This window comes from Oryx dammah, unplaced genomic scaffold (genome assembly GCF_014754425.2).
Source record: "Oryx dammah isolate SB20612 unplaced genomic scaffold, SCBI_Odam_1.1 HiC_scaffold_21, whole genome shotgun sequence".
NCBI lineage: Eukaryota > Metazoa > Chordata > Mammalia > Artiodactyla > Bovidae > Oryx > Oryx dammah.
Genome location: NW_024070205.1, coordinates 30298638 through 30325229, shown reverse-complemented (window position 1 = coordinate 30325229; position 26592 = coordinate 30298638). Strand labels below are relative to the sequence as shown.

Genomic DNA, 26592 nt, shown 5'->3' with positions numbered 1-26592 from the left:
GTGTGCCAGGGTCTCGGGAGTGAAGTTACGTGAGGCCCTGCCGCCAAGGCTCCAGCCTCAGAACAACGCTCTGCACTGGGAAGGACCAACTGCCCAGCACCCGGGGTGGCTGGAGAACCCAGCAACGTGAGGACAGGCGGGATGAGGAAGGCCAGTGAGGCTGTCCCTGCAGGGACCGGGGCCCGGTCCTCTTTCCCCAAAACCCCCTCACACCTGTGCTGCTGGGCCTGGGGAGCCAGGGCGCTGTGCCCCATTCAAGGAGCCTCAGCTCGGTGGTCTGGGACCTACACCGAACCCCAAGGCGTGTGACATGTCTTAACACCTCAGCAGCCACCCCGGGTGACCTGAGTCTGGCCCTGCTTCTGGGTGGACCTCAGAGCTCTTAACTGGGTCAGCACAGAAGGGCCAGCTTTCCTGTGAGTGGCTGCCAGGGGGAGCAGAGGGCCCAGCCAGGCCTGCCCACTGTGTGGTCCCTGAGAGGCCCTTTCCTCCAGGGCTCCCCCACCTCCACCCCAACACTCCCCTCAACCCCTGGCACGGCTCAGCTTCTTGTGGCTACCTTTGTGAGGTCTGCCCTGGCCCCTCTTCTGCCCAGGCCACCCCTTGTCTTCCCCTTCTCCCTGGTGGGAGGGCAGCACTGTCCTGGCTGGTCTGGGGCTCCCTATGCAGAGGGCACCCAGCCCAGACACCCAGCAGGGCTCCAGGGGTCTGATCAGAGCCCCACTTGGCCTGGGTCATGACCCCTCACAGGTCTTTCCACCTGTCCGGCTGGGCCCCGGAGCATCACTGGACAGGCCAGGGCAGCCTGAGGGGCTGCACAGTGAGGGCTTCAGGGCTCTGAGCACCTGCCCTGCCTGTTGCTCCTCCTGCGACCCCCATTCCCTTTCTCAGCTGGAGCAGAAGGGCCCTGGGCCTTCGAAAGCCAGGGCAGCCTCTGGAAGTTAACTGGCCACAGAGGTAGCACCCACTTGGGGTTAAACAAGCCCCATAGATTGCCCAGGCTATGTCCCTCATATCTACACCACCACTGTTCCAGAGACCCTGGGAGCCCAGATGCCCTGCCTTGGAGCCCCCTGCCTCCCAAGGCTGGGCTCCAGCTCCACAGGCTGAGCCCCGCTGACCAACCAGAGGATGGAGGCAGCCTTGCCAGTTCCCCAGGGGCCTGGTGGGGCCTGGGGGGAGGAAAGGAGCTGAATGTGGGCAAGTGACCAGCACAGGTTCTTAGGGCCTATGGAGGGACATGGCAAGAGAACACCCACCCCAGGTCATCCACACCCACCAGCACCCAGCCTTTCAGACACTGTTCCTGGCACTCATATCCTCCAGGGCCTCAGCCCAGACCACAGAGCTGGTCCTGGTGCGGGCCCATGGCCTCCTAAAGCTGAGCCTGGGCGGGGCCACCCCAGTACCCCAGGAGCACTGTCCCTTGCAGAGGGGCTTGGAGTGGCCCCTAACACCTCAGCTGGCTCCTGTGCCAGCCAGATTCTCAGCAGGAAGAGTGGACAGACATCCTTAGGACCCTGCCAGCTCCCCAGCTTCTCCAGGGAGGGGCAGTCCTGGAAGCGTGTGCTCAGAACTTCTCTGGGGGCCTCAGTCCAGGGTCCCCGGCAGGGCCAACGTCTGCCCTCGACAAGCAGGGCTTGGGTTGGGGGACAGGCTACAGGGTAGTTGGGGTTCTGGCCCTGGCCCTGGGCAAAGTCCAGCCAAACCATCCATGGACAGAGGTAAGGGAGCAGGAACTCTGGGTACGTGGCCAGTGAGGGAGTGAGCCAGCAGCCCACGTGGGCAAGCACGGATGTGTTTATTGGAGCTGTGTTCAGGAGTTTACAAGCGTATACAATGTCCCATAGAGCAGGGTTTGTGCAGAGCCAGCCAGCAGTCTGTGGGGACAGCCATGCTCTGGTCATCCTGGGCGCCTGACAAGCACACCAGGCCTGGCACAGCAGGACCGGGCAGACGCGTGCCCGCACACGCCACACGGCTGAGACGGAACAGTGGAAAGGGACACGGCACCATTTTCATATTGTAGAAGCTTTTGTCTCTAAAAAATGTAAATATCCCTCTATGTGTACATAAATCTTAAAAGGTCATGGAACCTTTACCTGGTCCTGGGACGGGGGTCCCTTCCTCCCCGGGAGGAGGGGCGGGGGATAAAGGGCACAGCCACACCAGGGACAGGCGGGCAGCCTCCCATCCTGAGCAAACACTGGCCCGCCGAGGCCCGGACTGCAGTGTGGGGGTGCCGGTGGGCACCCGGGCTGGTCAGAATCGGAGCAGAAGGCCGGTGGCGGCAGCACCTAAGGGCTGGTGGGTGGCGCCCTTGGAAGGGGCCAGCACATCCCCACAACCCTCTTGGCCCACGGAGCAGGCGCCCTCAGGGGTGCCCCGCTCCTCCTCCGGGGGCCCCCGTGGACCCCGCAGCCGCTGCTGCCGCTCCTGAGCTTGGCGGGCCCGGCTGGCGATGGCGCGCACACGGCTCTGGCTGCGGGAGGAAGAGCGCCGCAGGAAGCCCGGGGCGCCCGCCACCCCCTCCCCAGTGGGGCCCAGGCTGGTAGGCGACGTGATGTCCCCAGCCTGCTGGAACCCCGTGAGCCAGCGCAGCTGCTCCGTCAGGGCATCCGGCCGCGCCCTCCGCCTGGCCGGCCTCTCTCCGGCCAGGCCTAGGCCACAGCTCAGGCTTTCCATGCGGGGAGCGAAGTCGTCCGCAGTCAGGTCCCCGAGGCTCTTAGACTTGGCAGCCACAGTGCAGTCCGGGAGGCCTGCCAGGGGGAGGCGGCGCCAGGGTGGCCCCAGGGCCAGGGGCAGGGGCTGCAGCCTGTCCAGCCCCACAGGCAGCTGGCCGGCAGCCTGCAGGTTGGGGTTGGATTTGCTCTTGGTCACAGCAGGTGGGTCCAGGCGGGCAATTGGGGCCGAGCAGGGCCGCAGGGGCAGACGTCCTGCCAGGGTCCCTGGGAGGCTGTCGCAGCCCAGCCCCAGGCCCAGGCCGGGCAGGGTGAGCTCGATGACCGTGTCATTGGACGACAGGCTGGAGGACGAGGACACGCTGCCGCGGTGGCTGCCTGGCTCCAGCCGCTGCCATAGCCGGTCCCCGCCAGTGGCGTCCAACGACACGGCGGGGCAGGGCCCGGCCAGGGGCCACCGTCCACCCAGAGACTCCAAGGGCACCTGCCCCTCACTCTTGGCCCTTCTGGGCACGTGGCCCAGAGCCCGGGGGTGGCCCTTGCCTTCTATATGGCCGCTGGGGGGCCCTTTGCAGACCCCAGCAGGGCCCCCAGTGCTGCATGCCCACTGCCTGCTTCCCGGGGCTGGCTCAGCACTCGCTTGGCTCCCTGTCCGGAGCTGGAAGGGCCTGGGAGCTTCCAGAGCCGCCCTTGGGGGGCTCGCCGAGTGGGCGCCAGGCCCTGCAGAACACTGGGGCCCTCCAGGGGCGTGGCTGGGGGGGTTTGCCCCTGGCAGTAGGGGCCCGGGACCCAGGGCTGGCTCCTCGGCAATGGTTTCCAGGCTGCACAGCGAGGAGACCGACCTCTGCATGGAGAAGGGGTGGGGCTCTGTGGGGGAGAGAGAGAGGCCTGTGTCGGGGGTGGCCCGGGGCTGCGTGCCCACAGGACGCCCGTACTCAGGCCCCTCCACGTGCATACAGCTGCCCCCACACCCCCCTCCCTCCAGCCCACCCTCTGGTTCTACTGCTGCTGGGGAAGGAACTGGGTTCTATGCCCATAGGCAGGGGCCTCCCAAGGCCAGGGCAGCAGGGCACACGGGGGCCGGGCCCCGTTACCTGGCACTCAGCTGCTCTCAGTTCCTAACTAGGGAGGCAGCGTGGGGACAGAAAGGAGAACAGGGTGGTCAGCAGGTGTGGGGCTGGTCATGGACACAGGAGGGGAGGCTGGGCACGTGCAGGAGGGAGGCTCAGCTTCTAGCACACCCTCCCCAGGTTGGGTCCGCTCCCTGTGACCAGGGGTCACAAACAGGTCTGTCATGACCACCCCTGAGGGCAGGGGCAAGGGGAAGGTCCAAAGCAGAGCTGCTCATACATATGTCCCCGTCCCCGGGGCTGAGGGTCACCTGCAATCTTCTCCCCTCATATTTTGCAAGCTGAAGCCTTGGTGTCAAGGCTCCGAGCCCCTTCCAGGAGCCCAGGCCAGTCTTCCCAGAGGACTGCAGTGCAGGCCAGGGCTGGGGAGAGGCGGGAGGAAGGCCTGGAAACTGCCCCCGGGTCCTGGCAGTCAGGCCAAGGAGGGAGGCTGGGCCTGGCACTGGAGCTAGTCTCCAGAGGCCATGCTTGGGCCTCCAGGTCTCGGCAAGCAGGGCCCAGCTCAGACTCCCCAGTCCCCACCCTGGGGTCACTTCCCAACCTCAGAGGTGTCAGGTCCACAGGGCATGTCGTAGGCACACAGGGAGCTGGGGGCAGTGGGGCCCAGGGGACCAGCTGATGGAGCACAGAGAGCACACGAAGGCCACAGTTCTAGACATGGAAGTGCAGCGGGCCGCCGGTCAGGCCATGCGGGACGGGGCGGGGCCAGCACGGGGACGCTGCCGAGGAGCGTCCAGTCTTACCGGTGGAGAACACGGGGGATTTACTTCTAATCTCCTCCAGCTTTTGAATGAACAAGGCGTTCATCTCCCTCTGCAGGGCCCCAGCCTGCCTGCGGGCACCCTCGGGACAGCGGGTGGCCCCCTCGGGGCTGCCCGGGCTGCTGGAGTCCGAGGACACAGAGCCGCTACCGCCCGGCCCGGGCTGCCGGGCCCTGGAGCCCTTGGGGGCCCCTCTGCTTCTCCCAGGGGCAGCATGGGGGGCCCCCAGCGAGTCCTCCCAGGCACGGGGCTGCTGGCTGATGGCCGAGTGCCCACCCTCTGGCCCTGGGCTGGGCAGCCGCCCCCTACGCAGGCCCTCGGCATCCTCACCGGCACAGGAGCCCACCACACACTTCATGCAGGTGGCAGCCATTCCGGCAGGCCCGGGGCCTGCGGGCACCCGTGGGGGCCGCTCCTGCTCTGGACTCCTCTCCGCCGGCGCCTTACCTCGGGGGCTGCGGCTGCCTGGCTCCTCCCGGGTTGGGGCCTCCGGGGTGGGGCCAGGGCTGGAGGGTGCCACATCGCCAGCCTCTCCCTCAGAGCCCGTGTCCTGCAGGCCCAGGACCAGCTCTGGGAAGGCCTTGCGGCCTGGTTTCTGACTCTTGGTCGGGGCGCTGGCTGTGCGCCGCAGGAGCCGCTGGCTAACGGAGGGCCGGGGCAGGGGCCGCCCAGCAGCATGACTGTCCAGGGAGCCGGGCTTTGGGCCTCGGAGGAACAGGCCTTTTAGGCCCAGAGACTGCTTGACCTGCAAGAGAAGGAGACACAAAGAGGACAGCTGGACACTGGGGGCTGGAGACTGCCCAGCCCTGTCCAGCTGAGCTCCACAGGGTACAGCCCTAGGGACCAGCTCGTTTTGGGGCACCACTCGGGGCCGAGCCTAAGGAGGAGGATTTCCAGGGCGTCTCTACCAGGGTCAGCGGCAGCTGCATCTGTGGCCTCAACCCAGCCTGCACCGGGTGGAGTGAGTGGGCGCTGGCGGAGGGGCTGCAGGTCTCAGGGCAAGTGTCCCAGGAAGGGCTGGAGGGTCTCCTCAGCAGAGACCTGGGCTCCAGCCTTGTGCCCACTGCACATTGCACCCCTCCAGCCCTTGGCCCCCAGCTCTGAGGGCAGGCTGGCACAGGGCTGGTGCAGAGAGTGCAGCAGGGTGAGAACCCAATGGAGCATCCCCGGTCCCCTTCACCCACCCCAGGCACTGTGGCCGAGGCAGCAAGCACAGCCAAGTGCAGACCCGTGCTCTCGCCCAGGCCCCTGCCCAGCCCACTGCCTGGAGGTGCTGCCTCTTCCAGGAGGCCTTTCCGGGATCCTACCAGGCCATGCTTCCAGCCTTAGCCTGCTCTCTGGTCACGGAGCCTCAGGAGCAGGGCTCACACTCGCTTGGTGACCCCTGAACCAATGCTGGCCCAGGGCCTTCCCGGGCAGCCAAGCCCAGGAAGTCCCTGCAAGGCCTCTCCCCGTAGCCTCCCTGCCTGGGGAGGGCAGCCAGGGTCCCCAGGACCAGCTGGCAAGTGTCTCAGTCAACACCAGACAGTTCGACTGGGTCCTTGCATGCAGAGACCCTGCAAACAGTCACGGTGCCCACGACACAGGGCACTTCAGAGTGGAGGTGTTAGTGGCCAGCACTTGAATCAGCTGCCTGATTCAAGATCCCAAATCCAGAGCAATTTGGTCAGAGTTGGCGAGAAAGTCATTTAGAGGAAGGTCCAGAATTCAAGCTCAGAGCTCCTGTTCCCTGGGGCCTCTCCCCTCCTCCCCGTCCCCAGCACGGGGCATCGAGGCACAGAGAGATCACAGCGCACGCAGGCAGTGGCGGGGCAGGGGGGGTGGGGAGGGCGGTGCACACAGAAGGAGGGGGAGGGAAGAGCACAGGCTCCAGGAGGGCTGGCAGCTAGAGGACCTAGGGAGGGGCAGGAAGAAATGGGCCGGACCTTGGGGCAGACACACGGGAGGCCTGGCTGAAGTCCTGGACCTGCCTCGTAAATGCTGCTCTGTGCCTGAGGATGGCCCAGGGGACCCAGAACCACATCCCAACCCACATCACATGAGCTGACAGTCTGCAAAATGCTACCAGGAATCACAGATGCTAACGGGGTGGCCTGAGCATGCAGGTGGGGGCGGGCAGGCCACGCCGCCCCCGCGCTGGGGTACCTTAGAGCTCCTAACAGAGCTGTGCTTCTAAAAGTAGACTTTGGACACACAGAAGCCCACTGCAAGACCAAAGAGACAGAGTGAGGCCGTGAGACACCGACAGCAGGCGTGCAGCGAGGAGACGGAGACACAGGACAGACAGGGCGACCACGGGTGCACGATGGAACTGCGAGGCCTGCGGGGCCCCCGCCAGCACCCGGGGCCAAGGAGCGAGGCAGGAGAGAGACGGTTAGTGCCAGGAGATGCGCGGACCCCCGTGTGTGCCTGACAGACCACCTCCTACAGCCCCACTGGGCCCCGGACACAGAACCGGGGACCCCTGGGCTCTGCACACTGGGGAAGTGGGAGCAGACCCTCTCCTGGGGTAAATGTGCTGGGGTGAGGGGAAGACATGGGGCAAAGCCAGGCAGATGCCTTCAAGGACAGACAGAGAACCGGGGGCCCCAAGCAGTAGAGGGGGACTCAGGGGAGACGGGAGGGACCAGGGGTGCCTGGGAAGGACCGTGTATGTCTCGGAGGCAGGGCTGGCGGAGGTGCATCGGGAGCCCCGCCAACCCCTTCCTGGATGGAGACACAGGCCCATCAAGATATCCACCAGGGACAGGGATGGAGGGGGTAGGGTGGGGCTGGTATGCCCCTTATGACAAGTGACCTTGTAGTTGGCACTCACCTTACCACTGATATCACTGACGGCCACATGGACAAAGATAGAGGCCTCTTCCATCCCCTCCAGGTACACGTGCCGATAGCCTGAAACAGCAGGGGGCATGCTCACCCGGGCCTCACACTCTACTTAAAAGTCCCGAGGCCCTGATTACAACCCACGAGCTGGGTCCTGGGGACTCTGCTTCTTTCAGGAAGCCTCCCAGGACTGCTTCAGCTGCAAGGATCTTTTCCTACTCTGGGAGCTGAGGTTAGAGCTCCCCTCCCCCATCCAGCCACACAGTGCTGTGGCCTTGAACTCTCCTCCTCAGCGCTCTTGGTGTCCCCAGGCCCAGGCTAGGCAGGAGCCAACTCATCCCCTCCTAGAGGCCTCTGCTGGCCCTCAGGGGACTCACAGTAGGGGCACTGGCCCCAGGCTCTGCCCTCCCCCACCCTCACTGGCCCCCTGCGCACCTGGCATCATGCTGCTGAAGGCCAGCGTCCTCTGGCCGATGAAGTCACGCCCAATGGGGTCGTGGTCCCAGACGAGGAAGCGCACTAGCGCTATCTCGGGCATGTGCACCGTGAACACCAGGGTCTCCTCCCACATGGGGTTGAATCCTGGAGGCCACCAGGAGGAGGTGTCTGTCACCTCTGTCCCATCCCCACCTCTCAGGCAGGCCATCCCCATCACAGCTCCAACCCAGAGGCCACCTGGGCCCACCCCCTCCCCCAGCAGCTTCTCCTGGGCTGGCTGCTGGCACAGAGAAGCAACGCTGGAAGGCCAGGTGGCTGTCACTGGGCTCCCCACCGAGAGGGCAGCCTGGGCAGTTATGTGAGTTACAGGCTGCAGCCCTTGACCTTCCTTACCTGGTCAGACCAGCATCACCAGCACAGGAGCTGTGATGGGGCCTAGGGGCACAGGCTGGCCTCTGGGTGCCCACGCCCCTCCTGCACCCCTACCCCACCCACATGCTCACCGTTGTCATCCACCACTCGGGTCTGCTCCTTGTTACAGTCCACCGGGAGCCCGATGACCTCCACCTCCACGAAGGGGTCGATGATCTGGTACACAGGGCAGAGTAGTACCGCGGGCCAGGCCGACAGCCAGGCCCTCCCACCTGCCCAGGCCTTCTGCCTACCTCCCCTCTGTCCCCCAGCATCGAGTCCCGCGGCTTGGGCAGCTGCTGACCACTGATGATCCGCAGCACCAGCTGCTTCTTGAGCTGCCCAGGCAGGGGATCCTCAGAGTTAGGGTTGAAGATGCCTGTGGGGGGCCAGGGTAAGAGGATGAGCAGGCAGGGTGAGCCCCCCACCGGCTCTCTGGGGCACCCACTCCCACCTCTCCCCAGTCGACCGGACGGGAGTCCCAGGTGCAGGAGGGGGAGGGGAGGCAGCGCTCCAGTGCAGGGGTGCCGGGGGGCCGGTCACTTCTGTGACCACCCCGTGATGCACGCCCAGCTCATTTCCTCCATGGGTGAACCACAGGGGGTCAGTGTGGGTGCAAGGCCACACTGCCTCTGGATGGGTGACTGGGTGCCCAGTGATAGGGTCCAGGGTGACAGCAGGAAAAGATCCACAGGTTGCTTTCAGCACACACAGGAGAAGCCGAGGGTCTGAGAAGGAGCAGCAAGTGCCCAGCCAACCTCACTCCAGGGCGCCTCACCCGGGGACTCTCATGTAGGGGCAAGCTGGGGAGGGGCTCCAGATCCCATCAGGGTGGGGGTTCCGGGGCCGTGTCCTCACCCTGGCACATGCACTGAGGCTTGAGCACATAGCCGCAGCTGCCGTTGGCGCTGAACTTGGCCCGGTTCAGCTGCAGCATCCGCCCCTCCGACTGGTAGTTCAGGGCGACTGCCAGGAAGGACGCAGGGTCAGCGTGGGGTGCACGTTTCCCACCTCTGCACTGCCAGTGAGCCCAAGTCTGCTAGGGTCACACTGGGCACAACCAGGGCCCTGCGACCCGGCAGGACTTTCCTAGAGCCTGCACAGCGGCCCCTGCACAGGGGCAGAGCTTGGCCAGACTGGATCTTTTGCCACCTTACCCTGAGGTCCTAAGGCCCCCACCCCCGCGGCCCCCACCAGTGCCATCCTAGTGAGTGCGACTGGATACCTCCAAGATTCTGCCGGGTCAGGGGCAAGAGAGCTAAGCGGAGCAACTGCGGAGTACCCAGCCACATCTCCCTCGCCACCCAGCCTCCTCTGCCGCCCCAGGGCCCAGGCACCCACCCATCTGGCAGCCGGCGTTCCAGAAGGGCTGCGGATTGTAGTTGCTGGAGTCCACGCGGTAGGAGGAGGGGTAGATACGCGAGAGCTGGTGCTGGTTGAAGCGTAAGTACTGCGCCGGCTTCTGCTGCAAGATCTGCTGAGCCTTGGTCTCGCTGAAGGAGGACACCTGCCAGCTGGACGCCACTGGGGGCCAAACAGGTACCTTCAGGGCACCAGGTCTGGGAGCACCCCCACTGGACTCCTTCCCAATGACCCTGCCCCTCCGTGGCACGGCCCACATCCAGGGCCCCGCCCCTCCCGGGCCCTGCCCTCAATGACCCCACCCCCTCCACGGCCCCGCCCCAATGGCCCCGTCCCCGAGGGCCCCCAGGGCCTTGCCCGCATCCCAGTGGCCCCCGCCCCTCCCAGAGCCCCGCTTGTAGCGACCCCTCACCCTCCGTCTCCACGTCGTGGGTGCCCACAGACTTGGTGTACTTGACCAGGTCTGAGAGGGCCCGAGACAGCTTCATAGTCTTCTTCTGCCTAGCGGCCCTGCGGGAGGGGGTTGTTGAGGTCAGGACCTGGGTCGCACTCCTCCCCTTGAAGCTCTGGCGAGCGTCCATCAGGCGCCCACTGTGCCTGTGTATTCCAGGGCTCGGGTCACACATGGATGCACTGAGAGGTGACGCTGGGGGCGGGGGCAGGTGCTGAACCCCCGGAAGAGCACCGACCCTGACCAATCCTAAGGAAAGGAGCACAGGGAGCTGCCGGCCCTGCACCCTGGGGTCGCTGCCTCGGGCCTCCGTGCTGCCTCTGAGCCCGCGCATCTGACGCCTGCTTTTGCCAGAACAACGGCCTCAGCACATTCGACGCAGCCATCTCTTCAAGGGCCAAGGATGGAGGTGGGCACTGACCCCCGGCTCTGGCTGCCTTGGGAGTCCAGGTCTTCGTCCCCCTCCTCCACACTGGCCACCTTCTTCAGCTTGCTGCTCTTTTTCTGTGCAGAAGGAGGGCAGAGTCAAGATGGGTGGAGCCTCAGGCTTGGGGAAGGAAGGACCTGCTGACCTGGAGTCCTGGAGCCCACGCTGCTGCTGGGCCTGCCCCTCCTCTGCAGTGCCCTGCTCAACCTGGGCCCTGGAGGACCTGAGCTCTGGGCATTGGCCACTGTTGACCAAGGGAGAGCCATCGAGACACCTGCTCCATCCAGCCCTGACCAAGACTCCACACCTGGCACCTGTAGCCCAAGAAGGCAGCCAGGAATCCCAGGGACCCTCAGGGCTGGAGAAGCCCCCGCCCCACCTCTGGATGGGGGACATAGGGGCAGGCTCCCGGCCTGGGAGCCGGGCAGACCTTGCGCTTGGAGAAGCTGCCCACGAGGAGCCGGCTGTTCCGACGGCTGGTTCCAGCCTCCTCCCCGATCTCCACGTCCTCCTCGAACTGGAAGCAGAGACAGACCGGGGGCCGAATGAGCCCAGCCTCAGACCAGGCTGAGGGGCGTGGGCAGGCAGCTCCTCCCAGTGGCTCCTTCCTGGAACAGGGGAAGCTGAGAGGGGCCTGGAGGAAGGGGGTAGCTGGGCCTTGGGCTGGGCCTCAGGAGGCACAGTCCCCACCCACGTGGGGTACACAGAGGCAGTTGCCAGGAGCAGGGGCCTGGCTGAATCAGCTCCCCACAATGTCCGACTCTAAACTCACTAAGTGCCCAGTTATTCTCCATGGATGGTGATTGCATAATGAATACTGTCAGTGTGTCTGGAATATTCCGTGGAGTGCCTGCTTATGTAATCCTCGTTCGAGGATCCCAAGCTCAGGAGCCCTGACCTGCTTCTCAGAGCTGCAGAGGTGTCACGACTTTAGACAGTCCCCAGGGCTGTGGCCGTTCGCTCCTTGCACTTGGGGCTGCAGCGAGTCTCCTGAAGCCACAGGACCGAGCCTCCTCAGCACCATTTACAGAACACGTATGGGCAGCTCCCCTCCTGGCCCCTGCCCCCTTCACCAGGGGTGGCCCGCTCCTGGCAACACTGTGGCCTGTCCACCTCTGTCCTCTGTCATTGAAGCCCAAAGCTGTCATCCATGAAAGTGAAAGGCATTCTGTTGTGTCTGACTCTTTGCAACAATATGGACTATACAGCCCATGGAATTCTCTAGGCCAGAATACCGGAGTGGGTAGCCATTCCCTTCTTCAGGGGATCTTCCCAACCCAGGGATCAAACCCAGGTCTCCTGCATTGCGGGTGGATTCTTTACCTGCTGAGACATCTAGGGAAGCCCATGCTGAAGCTCAGTTACACTCCTGGAGTAGCTGGAAGCTTGTGCCTGTGTCCCTGAGGCCACTCACTGCAGCCACCACCAGCTGCCCCCCCAGCCCCTTCCACAGATGCCCCCACAACCCTCCCAGCTTTGTTCAGGGTGTGCCTACCACACCATGGCAGGAGCTGGTTTTGCAGCGACATTCCCTGTCAGGGAGGGGTTTCAGCAAGATGTACACACCCTGTGTGTGAGCTTGTACACACACCCCTGGGGGCGCCCCTGCACATGCTCCCCCCTCAGTCCGCTGGCCTCACCAAGCGGATGAGTGGAGCCCTTCAGGTCTGGATTCTGGTCACCAGGCAGGGAGCCTGGACCTGGAGCAAGGGATAGGAGGCCCTCAGGCCCAGCAAAAAGGGGCACGGACAGCCACAGGCCCATCCCCCTGGATGCCTTCTCTGCTCACGTGCTAGAGAGGGGGCACCTGGCGGCTCCTGGGAGTTACCCCCCAACCAACTCCGCTGCTCTCCTGACCCCAGTCCCTTCCTCCACCCTCCAGGGAGTCCTGTCTCCCACCGGTTGGTAGGCTACATGGAGGGGCACTGGTGCAAAGCCCAAGCCACAGACCCTAGGTAGCGGAGGCTCTCAGGAAACCCATGAACTGGCAGAGGCATGGGAATCTGTGTTCACAGTGTTTGCAGCCAGCAAGGCTGACACACTTCTTGGCTCGTTAACCCTCGCCTGAAACCCCATGGCCACCCAGCACAGCATTCCCCCTGAATCTAGGTACAGAGCAGAGAGGTGCATGCTGGCCCAGCATCCTGAAGAAGTGCTGCAGCCAGGGCCGGAATCCCCTGTCACCCACCCCCTCCCCTGGCACCCCAGCTTGGCAGGGAGACAGCACCCCTCTCCATCCTCGGCGGTGGGGGGTGTGGGCAGCAGGGCCACGTCAGCCCCTCCCACCAGCACACAGAGCCAGATGTGTCTTGTCTCGCAAAATGGGGTCTGCAGGACCACCTGGCACCCTTCTAGCCCTAGGCCAGCCACCCTGCCCACCACAGCCCCCACGGAGATCCCCCCAGGCCACTCTGCTGATGTGACCCTCCTCCAGTGTCGGCCAGTCCCTCCAGACGGCCCCACAGCTGCTGGTCCTGGCCAGCCCAGCCTGGCCCCCAGGCTTTACGTCTGCCCTGACAGACCCCACACTGTTCTCCCTGTGAAGGTACTTCCCAGAGCTCAGCCACGCTTCCCTTTGAGGCTGGGGGCTTCCAGGCAGGGGGCAGCTAGGACTCACCGGGCTCTGAGCTCCTCCCAATCACCACCAGACCCCCGAGGCCACGCCCAAGTCCTCTTCTAGGAGGGGCTGGAAATGCCTAGGGGGCTGCCATCCACTCCTGCCCACAGGTGGGGAGGGTGGGGGCTAGAGGAGCTGCCCACAGGCCTCTGCGGACAAACCATCATCCATACCAATGGGGCGGCCCCGCTGTGGCCATCCGCCTTGTGACGCTGATGGCTGCAGGTCTCTAGAGGTGAGACTCGGAAGAGCCAGGTGTGAGCTTCTGGAGGACCCAGGGTGGATATATGCCCCAGGGGCAGTGTGTGCACATGGGTGTGTGTGTGCAGGTTTGAGTGTGCAGGTGGATGTAGGTGTGTGTGTGTGTGGGTGTGCAGAGACCTGACGTGCCAGCTGCAGGCAACCCCCCTCATGGCCTCAGGGCTCTCACCTTTTTGGCCTCTGCCTTGTGCCCAAGTTTGCCAGGTGGGGGCAGCGTGGACACGGTGAAGTCGCTGGGGTCCTCACAGTCCCGAATCTTGGACTCCTTCATTAGGGAATCCAGTTTCCTCTTGGCAATGTTTTCCACACGTTTGCGGTTGGTGGAGGCCTGCGAGAGGCAGCCAATCACTGGCCTCCGTCCCCCGCCTCCGGCAGCAGTGTGGACAGCATGCGGGGTCTTGGCAGGGCCAGAGCCATCCCCCTCTCCTCTGACACTTAGCACTGACCACAGGCTCACTCCTGCATCACGGTGCTGGTCCTCACCCCCAGGGTACAATGGGTGCAAGGGGGCCAGTGCAGATGTGGGGTTTACCGTTGCCTCGGGCCAGGCAGGGAAATGCACAGGCCCACCCAGAGCGGGAAGAATCCACTGCCTCGGGGCTTTCTAAAACAATTAGCCAGCAGGGCCAAGAGCTCTGCACAATTGCTTTCTCATCCGATGGCCCCTCAGGGAGAAATAATACCTCAGCAGCGCCCAGAAAAGGGAGGATGCTAATTAGAGGACCCCCTACCTCCCCATGGCCACCTCCCCATGGCCCACTCCTCTGCTGCCAGAGGCTGGTGCTGACTCCTCAGCCTCTCAGCACTGCCCCAGCCTCACGATGCTGGGAAAAGAGGTGACAGTCGCTCACTGGGAACTCAGGGTTTGTGTCTTGTAGGGGGGTGGCTGGGCAGGGGGGCCCACTGTGGCCCAGGCCGACTGCATGCCCAGCAACCTGGCAGCTGTGCAACTTAACCTCAAGCTGCCCCATGCCCCTCTGTCCCTGCTGCCTCCATCCCACAACCAGGCCATGAGCTGGCCCTTCAGGGCTGTGGCTCCCCCATCTGGGAAGAAGGTCCCCCCTCCTCACTCACATCCCCATTGAGGAGCTTGCAGTCTTCATCGATCTCATCTGCGCTGTCCTCATCAGACACCTCGCCCTCCTCAGCATCCTCACTGATGTTGGCTGGGAGCTTCTTGCCCTGGGGGAGCATATGGGCCATGAGAGGGGCCCTGCAGGAAGTGCTAGGAGGCCAGTTCCCACAGAAGCAGCAGGTAAGGCGGGGCGCCTTTCCCAAGCTTGCTTGTGGATCTCAGGCCAGGGGCAGGGCCAGCCCTGCAGCAGCATCACTGGAGGGACATGCCCTGGTGTGCATGCTGAGGGCCCCAGGTTGATGGACCTCCCTGGGGAGATGGAGGCCAGGGCAGGGGCAGGTCTTGTCCTGACCCCTCAAATCTATCACAGATGGTGTGGAACCCCAGCTGGTCTGAAGCAGGGCCCTGTCCTGCCCTGAACCTAGATCAGAGGTCGGAGGTCAGAGGCTCAGCAGGATGCTGGCGCCGGGAAGGGCAGGCAGGGTCTCACCTTCACCAGGATCTTGCCCTTGAGCACCTGGGGAGAGGGCAGCGTGGTGGCATCTTCGCTGCTCACTGATGACAGGTCCAGCTTGTCCCCAAGAATGTCGGTCAGATACTGGGCCATCTTCTTCTGCTGGACGACACTGCAGTGGTTCTCAATGGACAGGATCACTGGGTACCTGTGGCCCCAAGATGGAAGGAGCAGAATGAGGCTGGGGGAAGGCCAGGTCCCACCACATAGGACCGCAGGTCACCTGCAGCACTGCATGAGGAGGGGGGCTCTTCATAGGAGCCCAGGAGAGATGTGGCTGCCAGCCACTCTGGGAGGGTGAGGACTTTTCCCTGTGGCCCAGTGGCTAAAAATCCACCTGCCAATGCAGAGGATATGGGTTCACTCTCTGGTCTGGGAAGATTCCCCACGCCTTGGGGCAACTAAGGCCACAAGCCACACATACTGAAGTCTGAGTGCCCTGGAGCCTGTCCACTGCAATAAGAGAATCCACCCAGTGCAACCAAAAACAAATAAATAAAATTTTTTTAACAAAGCAACTGAGTGTGGAGGAAGGAATCAGGAGACCTTGAGGGTAGGTAAAGGAGGCATGTACTTCTCCTCATAAGAAAAAAAAAATCAAAGGCAATTCGAAACTCCAGGAAAAACAAAAGGAAACATTCAAGCAAGTCATAAAATGGGGTCAAAAAATGATGTAGACTGAACTGAGGTGCAATGTGGAGCAATGGACAGACTGTGAAAAAGATTCCCAGCCACCGAGATCCTGGAGACACTGTCCAGTGTGTGGTCCTGGGGCCCAGTGTTGGCCCAGTAAGGAGGGAGATACAGCCTGGCATAGCTATGACCTGTGTGGTGCAGGCAAGGAGAGCAGTGTGGACATTTTTGTAATAGGCTCTTCAACTGTTTGATTTATTCTTTTCAGTCCTGTGCACAGTTACTTGGATTTTTGTCAAAAGGCAACATAATCCTTTTAGAAAATGTAAGTGACCCCAACCTAGAAGTCACAAACTAGAGCAAGAGATGGGTGAATCCTGTGATGCAGGGAGGCAGTACCTGGGATTAAGGTGCTTCTCGCCTCAGTTCTCAGGCGAGAACCAAGTACCTGTAAACATGATGCTGGCATGGGAGGTGTGAGCCCCATCCTGAGACCCCAGCAGGCCCCTGGCTCTTTGGTAGATTCAGGAGACCTGTGTGTCCCAGTCCCACTGCCCAGGATGCCCCCGCACCTGCAGTTCCAGAGGCCAGGCTGTCCTGCAGAGGGCCCCCATGCCCACCCCCTTCCAAGACAGAGCCTGGGCCAGGTCTTCCCAGAGGAACCCCTCTATTTCTAGTTCTTAAGTCAGTCTCCTTCTCATCATTCAATTAGCTCTTCCCTTGCCTGCGAACCTCACTGATTTGGGGTAACTAACAGTGTGGGGAGGCGGTCTTCTATTTTCAGAAACTAAACTGGATTTTGTTCAATAGTGTCTATAGCCACAGCTGAGTGACAGCAAAGTGAGTCTGGACGCAGAGTAGCTTCTTAAGGACAGTCAGTGCCAGAGCCACTGTTGGAGGCGTCTGACACCTGGTGTCGCCACCGAGTGTGTGGGGGTGGGGTTGCTGACACACACACCCCTCCCAGTCCGTGCTGCTATTGCACCCACCGCCTCTCCCCTCCTCCACTCCTTCCCTGCCTCTCATCCTCAACAAGAAAGCCTGAAACCAGCCCCTCGGCCACTACAACCACTGCTCCCCAGAAAGGATGTGGGGGAGGGGCAGGAAGAACCCCTTGATTCCTTTCCCCACCTACTCCCCTGGGGCCAGCCCCCGAGTCCTAGTCACTCACTCATTCTTGATGAAGGCGTACTTGTTGATGGTTTCAATGACGTCTTTGAAGAGGATCTTGGAGGTCAGTGTGTAGCCATGGTGCACGATGGGCTCCCCATCAGGCCCGTCCCAGCAGTCCACTGCAGGCAGGTACACCTCAGTGGGTTCCAGGGACTGGACCACCAGGCCCAGGGACCCACAGCCCATGGGCTCTAACTGGAGACAGTCTTCTTGCTCCACAGTTAACACCAAGAGAGACCTATGCCAGCCCCTGCCAGACACAGGGCTCCTTGGAGAAGGCCCCAGGGCCGAGCGGGGGTGCAGGGCCCCGGAGCCCAGCGCTCACCCTCCACACAGCGGCAGCCGGCCTGCAGGACCCAGGCGTACATGTCCGCCCTCGACTGGGATGTGAGCTGGTCGCCCGCGAGGTAGGTGTTGTGAGATGAGGTGATGAAGTAGTGGCTCAGCGGCTGCATCATGTCCTGGTGCACGCGGCGGTGCTCCGGGTTGAAGATGTCGCCAGCGGGGCTCCGCGTGTAGTTGGTGAAGCCTGTGGGGAGCAGCGTGGGTGGAGGGGCAGCAAAGGGTTCAGCCCCCATGTGCCAGTCCCACACTGGGCTCAGCTCGAGACAATCCACCCTCATGGCATGTGGCCCCCTTGGCACCCCACTGGCAGCACAGCTGGGCCAGGGTGGCACCCACTCACCGTCAATGCCCATTGCCCCTTTACTCTTGTTCTCTGGGCAGGGTTCAAACTGCTCGATGATGTCATGACAGCTCTCAAGGGTCACGCCCGTCATCTAGGCCAGAGCAGGGGCTTGAGACCAAGCTGGCCTCAGGCAGCCCCTCGTCCTCCCCCACCACAGCCAACCTTCCCACCCCACCTCTGACCGCTGCATCGCCCAGGGGCCAACATGGCGGGGCTGAGACTCTGCTCCTCGTAGTGTGCTCCCCGCACTGGGGGGCTCACTGGCCACCCCTAGTGTCATAAGACTTGGGACTCGATGGCCAGCAGAAGATAGAGGGTCCCCTGGCTTTGGAAGAGCTGGCACTGGCCAAGGATCCCTGCCAGGGGGAGGGTCTTTGGCCTCATCAGCTGGGCCATCCCCCACTGACACCATGCTGGGGATCTCAGAGTGGGCTAGCAGGAGTGAGGCCTGGTATGAGAAGGTGCAGGAGGGCCAGGACAGTGTCCCATGTTGGAGGAGCGGAGGGGGCTCACCTGGCCCCTCCTGCCATCTGCCCAAGTCCCTCTCAAGAAAGTTGCACACAACAGCCAAGGCCAGGTGGCCCCATGTCAGAGGCTGAGCGATTCTTAGGGCCCCACAGTGCAGCCCCCAGAAACCTCCAGCTCTTGGAGACAGGCCCACCCTCTGGGCTTCCAGTAGGGCTTCCTGGACACCCCCAGGAATCTGGGGCAGGTAGGGACAGTGGAGTGGACAGATGGGGTCAAAGCTTGGAGCAGCTGCAGATCCAGGACGCCAAACCACCCAGTTGATTTGGGCCCCAGACTGTAGGGAGAGTTGTGGAAAGCTTAGGGCAAAGGTCAGGGAGCAAGGGGTCACTGCTGCCCTTCCCACACTGGGCCCCATTCCCTCCCTCCACCCCCAGGTATGCCAGCTGTTGGGACAGTTGCCCCTCAGCCTCATGCCAACACTGCCCACAGCCAGCCTGGTACCCACCTCTCCTGCCTGGGTGAACCCCCATGTCCCCATCAGCAAGGCAGGAGGGAGGCCTCAGCAAACAGCGTGATGGCAGTGTGGGGGAGGGGACCCAGGAGCACAGTGCGGGGGCAGCTCCCCGGGTCAGGACACTGGCAAGAGGTCCAAGGTGAACACCACCCAGATCCAGGATGAGTCCACAGCCACTCCTGGTTCCCAATACCCAGCCCCCAGCCCTTCCCAGTGGTGGTCACCCCCAGCCCATCACCATGAGCTGACACTGCATGTGAGGCAGGTGGGATGAGGGCCCTGAGAAGTCCTGGGGCCAGGGAGTCTGACCCCAGAAGGGCAAGGCAGCTGGGGCCTGAAGGTTACCCCAAAAGTGGCTCTGCAAGAGTCCCAGGAAGTTACAGCCCTGGACCCTGATCCCCATGGCTTTCTCCCACCAGCCTGAGGGCAGTGCTTATGCGGTCTGTGTCTGAGCACCCCTATTCCCCACCCCCTTGGTGAGTGCTGTCTCCTCAGAGGATGCTGACCTTCCCCTCCCCTTCCACGGACTTCCAGCCTCTAACCACCAGAGCGGGGAGCACCTGGCCTCCACCCAGTCCCCTGAGTTTCTGGACCCTGAGCTTTAGTTAGGCAATGCCTCTTGGAGGGATGGAGCTGCCTGGGGCCTAGGACAGTGGGCAGGCATACTTGGCTGGCCCCCACAGGCACCCACATGTCTGCTGGACAAATGTTTGAGTGAGTTGGCAATGCGTGCAGAACCCTGGGGATGTGAGCCCAGGTGGGAAGGCTGGGCCATGGAACCTAGGCCAGGAGATGCTCGACGCTAAAGTCGGGGCTGTGGTCAAGCTCTGAGCTGGGGCACGGTCAGAGCTGAGCTGTCCTCCTTCCCCACCTGCTTGGCGGCAGGGTGGCTGATGAGAGCCTGGGCCAGTCCAGTATACGGGCCTCAAGTGCCAGGCTGGTGCCCACTCTTCTCCCACACTGTGGACAGTCTCAAACGCCCAGGGAGGCTGAGGGGAGGCCACCTCGACCAGGAGCCTGGCTCCTGCTGGGGGGCCCTCACCTTCTGCTCCACCTCCAGGAAGCGCAGCAAGTCAGTGGCGTCCAGGTGGTCCTTGTGGTTGCTGTAGGTGAGCATGAGCAGGTAGAGATCCCGGCGTGTGGACATCATCTTGTAGAAGGCACAGAACTCCTCAAAGCCTAGTGTCCCCTGGTGGTCATCCGTGTCCGCCTCCTGTAACGCAATGTCTCTGCATCCCCTCATGTCCCATCCTGGGCCTCGACTGAGAGGGGGCCTTCAAGCCCCCCACTCCTCAGGCAACCCTGAGTCAAGAATCACCTTTCCCCCTCCCAATGTCACTGCCTGTATCACAGGCTCGTGGAGGGCTCATCGTGCTCCCCAAGCCCTACAGCAGGATCCTCACTCTGCCTCTCCCCCCAAGAAGCCACCACGTGATCCATTAACGCAGATCTCACCCTACTTGCTCCTTTCCTAGCCTTCCAAGGTCAACCTGCACCTGAACCCAGCAATGTCCTCCCACCTTCAGCCAACAACATCCACCCAGTGCCCATACTGGGCTGTGATCTGTAATCACAGTGGGTCGTCCATCAATTAGAAAAGCACAGGGCCACCAGGCATGCAGAAATCCCCAACTTCAGCCTCTATCAGCATCTCTTCAGCAGAGATGAGAGGCCGCTGATCTCAGCCACTGTCCTCACTTTTCTCAGCGAACAGCTCACACAATACCCACAGGAACCCCAGCCCCAGGCAAGCCCACTGGGCTGCTAATGAGACCACAGGCTCCTTCATGAATCCACTAGCTCAGGAAGCATGCACTGAGATGTCAGACTCTGGGGACACCAAGAGTCAAGGCCGGGGCAGACTCAGAGGACAAGGGCACTCAGTAACGAAGTCTAGGCTGCCCAGAGGATGCCAGAGGTGCTACGGGGCAGTCAGGCCCTGAGTGCTGAGGTAGGGTCCTTGACCTGTCGGCTGGGGTGGGGGTGGGGATGGGGTGGGGGAGGTGACTGCCTGGCAAAAAACAGACACCATGTTCAGCACCATGGACAGCAGTGCTCGCCAGCCCTGCGCTCAGTCTGCACGTCTTTCTTCCTGTGGCCACACCATCTGGGACGGCTGCAAAGAGGCCCCTCTGAATCAGGAGAATCACCCACAAGCCAGGGGGCCACAGCCACACTCAAGTCCCCGAGCCCAGAGAGAGTGGGGCTCTTGGGAAGTCTGGCCCTGCCTCTCCTGACCCTGTGACCTGACACCAAGGTGGGCGCCCAGCAAGCCTGTCTCCCTCCAGAACCAGTCACCCAGGTGGGGTGCCCATGCCACAGCCAGAACAGGACCCAGCCCAGAGTCACCTGTGCTGAGGCAAGCAGATGCCAGTGAGGACCCCGTGTTTGCCCAGTTTGAGGGCAGCCCTGCATCTCAGAGCTGGCAGGACACGCCCTGCAAGTCAAAAGGCCTCTTGGGGACAGAGCCGGGCTGGGAGCCCTTCCTGGGGCCAAGGCTGGAGCTGGCAGAGATGCCCATATGCTGAGCATCCACCCACAGGGTCATCTGGCCTCCCTGTGGGCTCTGAGCTGGACAGCACGCCCAAGGCATGACTGAAAACCCTTTGGGATGATGAGGCCCTCTGGACCCAAAGGGATAGCCCCGACCCCTGGGCCCGAGGACTTGCTTCCAATGTGGTCCCATGGCCACTCTCCTCTCCACAAAAGGAAACCACTGTGGCTGAAAGCACACACTGGCCAGAGCCACGCTGCTGAGCCAGGCCTGGAGCCACCCAGGGTGCTCATCATGCGGGAGGCCCAGGGGCCACACCAGCCTCGCCCACATTCCACTGTTATTTTAGACTTAACGAAATTATGCTCAGACCTCTCTTTACCCACCACACAGATCTATCCTTTGATTAGGGCAGTTCCAGGCAATAGAAACAATATTGAGATTTCTCAACAATAAAATTGATGTTAATTATCAGAGTGGCTCTGCCTGGCTGGAGGTCAGCCCTCTTTCCCTGGGTCCCCGAGTGCCCATGTAGTGCCCCACGCAGATGGGCCAGGAGGCCCAGGTGCTCAGGGGACACCGGGGACAACAGCCACTGGGGGCAGAGCTGCCCAGGGTCTGAGGTCAGCATTTCTGGTGACAGCCCCCACTGGACACTCTCAAGATCCTTGCCAGTCCTTCTCTCTTGCTGGTCCACCTCTCCACGTCTTTCTCGAAATGGTCTAGACAGTGACCAGACACCACCTGGCCTGGGGCTGCTCAGGGAGCTCTGCGTGGGACCCTCTTGAGCCCAGAGGGGCCAGGGGTGTGGGCTCCCTGGAGCTCCCAGCGGGGGCGTTTTCAAGCCAGGACTTGACCTTAAGGTGCCAGAAGCCTGTGCCCACTCCATGAGGTGCACTCATCTTTTGTCCTGTCTCCGAGGCCAATCTGAGCCCTGTTGCCTGGCCCCGGCACAGCCTCATGTTCTGGAAGGGACTGCTGACCCCCGAGCTGCTCCCAGAGGCAGAGCAGGCAGAGAATGAGGTGGGAGTATGGCTCTGCAAGCCTGAGCCATCTGCCAATTCCTCACTGTCCAGGCAGGCTCTGTCCCCACTGGGCCTTCAGGATGGGCCATGTGAGATCCCCAGTCCTCAACCAGCATCTGAGATCATCCAGCTCACCATGCCCCCTTCCCACCCCTGCTATTTACACAGACCCACACACTCTGAGCTGGCCAGCTCCCCTCAGTCCAGCCGAGCATGACCTCCTGTCCATCACAGGAGCCCAGGAGGGAGCCGCCAGGGCTTGCACCTGGAGGGGCAGCTGGCTGTGTGCGTGCATGTGTGTTTGTGCATGCACATGTGTCTCTCTGTGTGCGTGTGAACATGCGTGTGTACGCACATGTGTGTGCGTCTCTCTCTGTATGTTTGTGTGTGTTTGTGTGTGTGTGCGTATGCATGTGTGCATGTGTGCTGGGGCATGGCACCTCATTCAAGCTCACAGAACCCTTTCCCCAGCAGCAGTGAGACAGCGAGTCCTGAATGAGGGCAGGCTTTGCTGGCCCAGCCCCACCCAGAACCAGGACCCGCTGACACCACCTGCCTTCCTCCCCAATCCCAGCAGGGGTTCCGGAAAGAGAGAAACTCATTACAGACAATAAAGGCAGCCGCTCAGCTGAGGATGCATTTTCATAACTGCTAACAGCAGTGGCAGCGGACCACAGGGGAGGCGGTGGGTGACCAGTGCTGCTGCCTGCAAGACAGGGCTTCTGCCCCCCATCGGGGCTGGGGAGTCGTCGGGTGGGGTGGGATGAGGGTACAGGCCCTGTGAGTGGTTTCCTTTGCCAGCCAGGCACCTGCCACGTGCCCAGTCCATCGGCCAGGGGAGGCCCCGGGAGCTACTGCAGGGAACCGGCGCAGCCAGAAGCAACTTGGGGTATCTGACTGACCGCCCCCACAAAGGTCTAGACCAGCTGCTGCCTCGCTATTTGCTTCAGCTCAGACAGCACTACCCAGGACCCTCTGCAGCTCGGACAGGGTGGGGCTGCTCCCGACACACACCTGGCTCTGGGCTTACCTTGAACATCTGCTTCACCCTCTGCCGGGGCAGGTTCACGTTCAGCTTGTGCAGCAGCTGCAGAACCTCACCAATGCTCAGGCTGCCATCCCCGTTCTTGTCAGCTTCGTCAAATGTCTGCTTCAGCCACTTTGGGGCCAAGTTAGGGACCAACGTGGGTCCAGCAGGGCCAGCCATACCTCCCCTCCCCTTCCATTCCCAGGCAGGAGGGTGTGAAGGACCCCATCCCAGTGCCCCTTTCCCCAAATACATGAGCCAGCTGGGGTGGGGAGCCCACTGAGGTGGACAGCGAGGGTGCGTCCTGGGGCCCTCCCACCTGCCACACGTGAGGATATTGGTCCCGGGTGCGCTGGCGGCGGGCCAGGCTGTCCTCATCGCTGATGCCGGCCATGAGGTAGCGCAGGCCCGTGACCCAAGTGCGCGCCTCGTCGCCGCTGGATGAGACCAGGTCCAGCGACTCCCGGTGGCTGCCATGGTAGATGCTGAAGCAGCAGTTGGGGTCGAAGCTGCCATCAGGGTAGCGCTGGAAGATCTCAGACTGCCGCCCCTCGCTTACCTCCTGGATGGAGTCGATGGAGACTGCAGAGGTAGAGGGGTGCAGCACCGTCACAGCCCTCCCCAGGATTTCCCTCCTGTCTGAGGCTAGAGGAGGGGGCATTTCAAGGGACCCTTGGGGTGTTGCTGTTCTATCGTTTGGTCGTGTCTGATTCTTTGCAACCCCATGAACTGCAGCACCCCAGGCTTCCTTGTCCTTCACTATCTCCTGGAGTTTGCTCTAACTCATGTCCACTGAGTCAGTGATATCATCCAGCCATCTCATCCTCTGCTGCCCTCTTCTCCTCCTGCCCTCAATCTTTCCCAGCATCAGGGAAATCTTTCCCACCCTTGGGGAGAAGGAAATATCACAGATATGCTGGGGCTGGTGAGCTCGCCTCTTCCCTCTCTGCTCTGACCCTGGGGTCTGCCCACCTTCCCTCTGGCCATGAAGGAGGTCCATCCTCCCCAAGAGAAGGGCCGCCTTCTCCTGGCCAGCCACCCTGGGTCTGTCCCCTGCATCCGGAGTGAGGAGAACCAGACAAGCCAATTCCATCTGTCAAGCTCCGGCCAGTTGCCTCTCATCCTGGGAAGGCAATTGCTGGCCAGCTCGGCCGAGAGCCTGTGGTGATCTCTGTGATAAACTCTAGCAGGTGGGAGCCAGGGATGGTGGGGTCTCGCTTGGCATGTGCCAGATCAGGCTGCAGGAAGAATTTCATTACTGGCCATAGTGCCTGGAGCTCCGTGGAGCCTGTGTTCAGAGACTGAATCCTCAGGAAGAGATGAGCTCAGAGGCCATCCTTAGGGTCTGTTCCTGTGCACCCAGCAGGGTCCTTTCACAGATACCAGGGCACAGGTAGCAGCCCCTCTGGGAGCAGGTGCCCTGAAGTCGACACAGCCAGGGACCCCTAGCATCACATGCTCTGCCTGGCCCCTGTTGCCTCTACCCCCAGCGGCCGGTGCCTGCTCCCAGAGGCAGGGTCGGCACTACTCTGGGCATTACCCTGTCTGGTGCAGTAATGGTGGGCCTCCCCAACTTACACTGTGAAGGGTGGTCTCACTCCTCTGTCCTCTGCCCTCACTGCCCCCTCCCCAGGGGCTCCTGCTTCCCCTACACCCCCTGCCTGTAGGGGGCCTGTCCTGCCTGCTTCTCCATCCAGCTCCCTGTGGCTCACATGTCCTTGGCAAGGAGGCAGGGGTTCAGGGCCACCAGATTAGGGGATGCTGACAGTCAGGAAATAGCTGCCTCTCACCCCGTTCCTCTCTCCCAAGGACCCCTCCAAGGCCAGAGTCAGCTGGTCTCCCCCATCCTAAGCCTGCTGGCCTCGACCTACCACCCCCTCCCCAGAAGGGCCACCATGACCCTATCCACCTCTCCCCTCTATTTGCCATCCGGTGTCCTCGTCACTCAGCATGACATGAAGTTATCCTACCATCAGGTGGTGTCACGACCTCACACCTAAAGACCAGAGTCACATGGGCTAAATTCCCACAGCAAGCCCAGCGCCGAAACAGCGCCTCCCGATGGAGCGTCGGGGCTCCTGCCTGCATGGCTCACGGTGACTCCACCTCCCCAGGGCCCACAGAGCAGTCCCAGCCCCTTCCTCCAAGACACCCTGCTAGGGGGCTCCACAGTGTGTCTCTCCTGGGCCCCGTGGTGGCAGCAGCTCCCATAGCAACAACTGGGCTCAGGCCCTGCCCTGGCACATCTGCATCTCTCCAGCTGCCAGAGCCAGAGGAGGGGCGGCAAAGTCCCCTCTGTCACCTGCAAGGGCTCACGTGTCCCTCCCTGACTACCAGGACCCCCAGCAAGGTCCCTGCACAAATCCTCACAGCTCATTACCCTCCTGACCCATCCAGGCAGCCCTGCAGCCTCCATGCCCCTGCCGGCTGCTCACACCCCAGGCTGCCTGGGCCAGCACTGGGCACCGGGTCCTGTCCTCAGAGTGCCCAGGGGGCCAGACTAAAGGTCTTTTTGCCTCTTAGCCCCTCCCAGCACCCGGCGCAGGGCTGGGCATGGGTGCCACCCAGTCTCCACGGAGCCCCAGAGGATCTGCTGGGTGGACAGCAGGCCGGGGCCCTCCCTCCCTGACTGCATCCAGAGACCTCTGCGACTCTCCAAGGCCAGCTGAGCCCATGTTCCAGGCCTGGGGACTTTCAGGGCTCAGGGTCTTGCTGCCCCTCCCACTGCCTGGTGGCTGCTCTGGGAGGGTCTCCTGCCCCAGGACTGCCCCACTCATTCTTGGCCTTCTCATTCTTCCATGAGGAGGGTCTCCTGCCACCCCCCCGGGACCAGCCCACTCACTCTTGGCCTTCTCATTCTTGCGTGAGGGCCGCCAGCGGATGCAGGAGCGATGCTCGTCCAGAAAGTAGAAGCGGACCAGGCCCTTGGAGCTGCCCCGGAGCTTCACCATCTGCGTCCCCGCCTGCATGGCACTCATACATCGTTCCACTGGAGGCCCACCGAGCCACCACACAGACAGACAGACACAGACAGACAGACAGACGGAGCACTGGTGAGTGCTACAGCAGCCCCCTGATCACTGCAGCCTCAGGTGCACCCCCAAGTGCTCATGGGGTGCAGAGACTACCCCCAACCCATCAGGGCACCAAACTCAGACCCCTTCAGGGCTGCCGGTGACCCCAGGTGCTGGTCCAGGTCACAGATCCAATCTGGGACTCTTCTCAGTCACCAGAGTCCACACAGAGTTCGGACCAGCTCTGCCCAGCCAGGTCCATGAGGCCGAGGGTGCACCCAAGAGCACAGGTCCCAGAAGGTACTGAGCCCTCACCTTCCTCACAGGGCCTAACTGCCTCCCCCCACCCCTCCTTCCTCCATCCATTCAGCCTCTGTCTGCAGCCCACACATCTCCCATGTCCCAGGCAAGGGGATACTGGCCAGGACAGTGGCCCCAGGGCTGGAGAGGTAGCGGGCTCCTGAAGTCCTGGGGACAGGACCATCCCAGCCCTCCTTGGGCCCTTCACAGCTGCTTATGGAAGGCCCAGACCCAGGAGGTGCCCTCTGGGGAATCACCAAGTCATTAACCCATGAGGTCCCCTGATGAGGGACCCTCAGGTG

At 62.4% G+C, this 26592-nt stretch overlaps 1 protein-coding gene across 1 annotated transcript; it reads right to left on the bottom strand.

Moving 5' to 3' along the window:
* Positions 1 to 1777: 1777 nt before the first annotated feature.
* PLCH2 (phospholipase C eta 2) lies at positions 1778 to 25959 on the bottom strand. The gene is made up of 21 exons (XM_040264170.1): positions 25819 to 25959; positions 23305 to 23558; positions 22980 to 23108; positions 19473 to 19643; positions 17446 to 17539; positions 17086 to 17289; positions 16759 to 16879; positions 14931 to 15102; positions 14440 to 14547; positions 13535 to 13693; positions 10918 to 11004; positions 10482 to 10564; positions 10022 to 10119; positions 9589 to 9771; positions 9106 to 9213; positions 8502 to 8626; positions 8340 to 8424; positions 7834 to 7980; positions 7388 to 7467; positions 5020 to 5317; positions 1778 to 3548 (listed from the first exon to the last, which is right to left on the bottom strand). Exons 1-21 carry the CDS (start codon positions 25952 to 25954, stop codon positions 2263 to 2265), a joined length of 4128 nt encoding a protein of 1375 aa, XP_040120104.1. The 5' UTR covers positions 25955 to 25959; the 3' UTR covers positions 1778 to 2262.
* Between the last annotated feature and the right edge of the window lie 633 nt (positions 25960 to 26592).

Coding starts and splice junctions, on each gene's coding strand:
- PLCH2 (XM_040264170.1), bottom strand. CDS start 25,954: ATGAGTGCCATGCAGGCGGGGACGCAGATGGTGAAGCTCCGGGGCAGC. Junction 23,559..25,818: donor CAAGAATGAGAAGGCCAAGA/GTGAGTGGGCTG, acceptor CTACCTCTGCAG/TCTCCATCGACTCCATCCAG. Junction 10,120..10,481: donor CAAGGCAGCCAGAGCCGGGG/GTCAGTGCCCAC, acceptor CCCCTCCCGCAG/GGCCGCTAGGCAGAAGAAGA.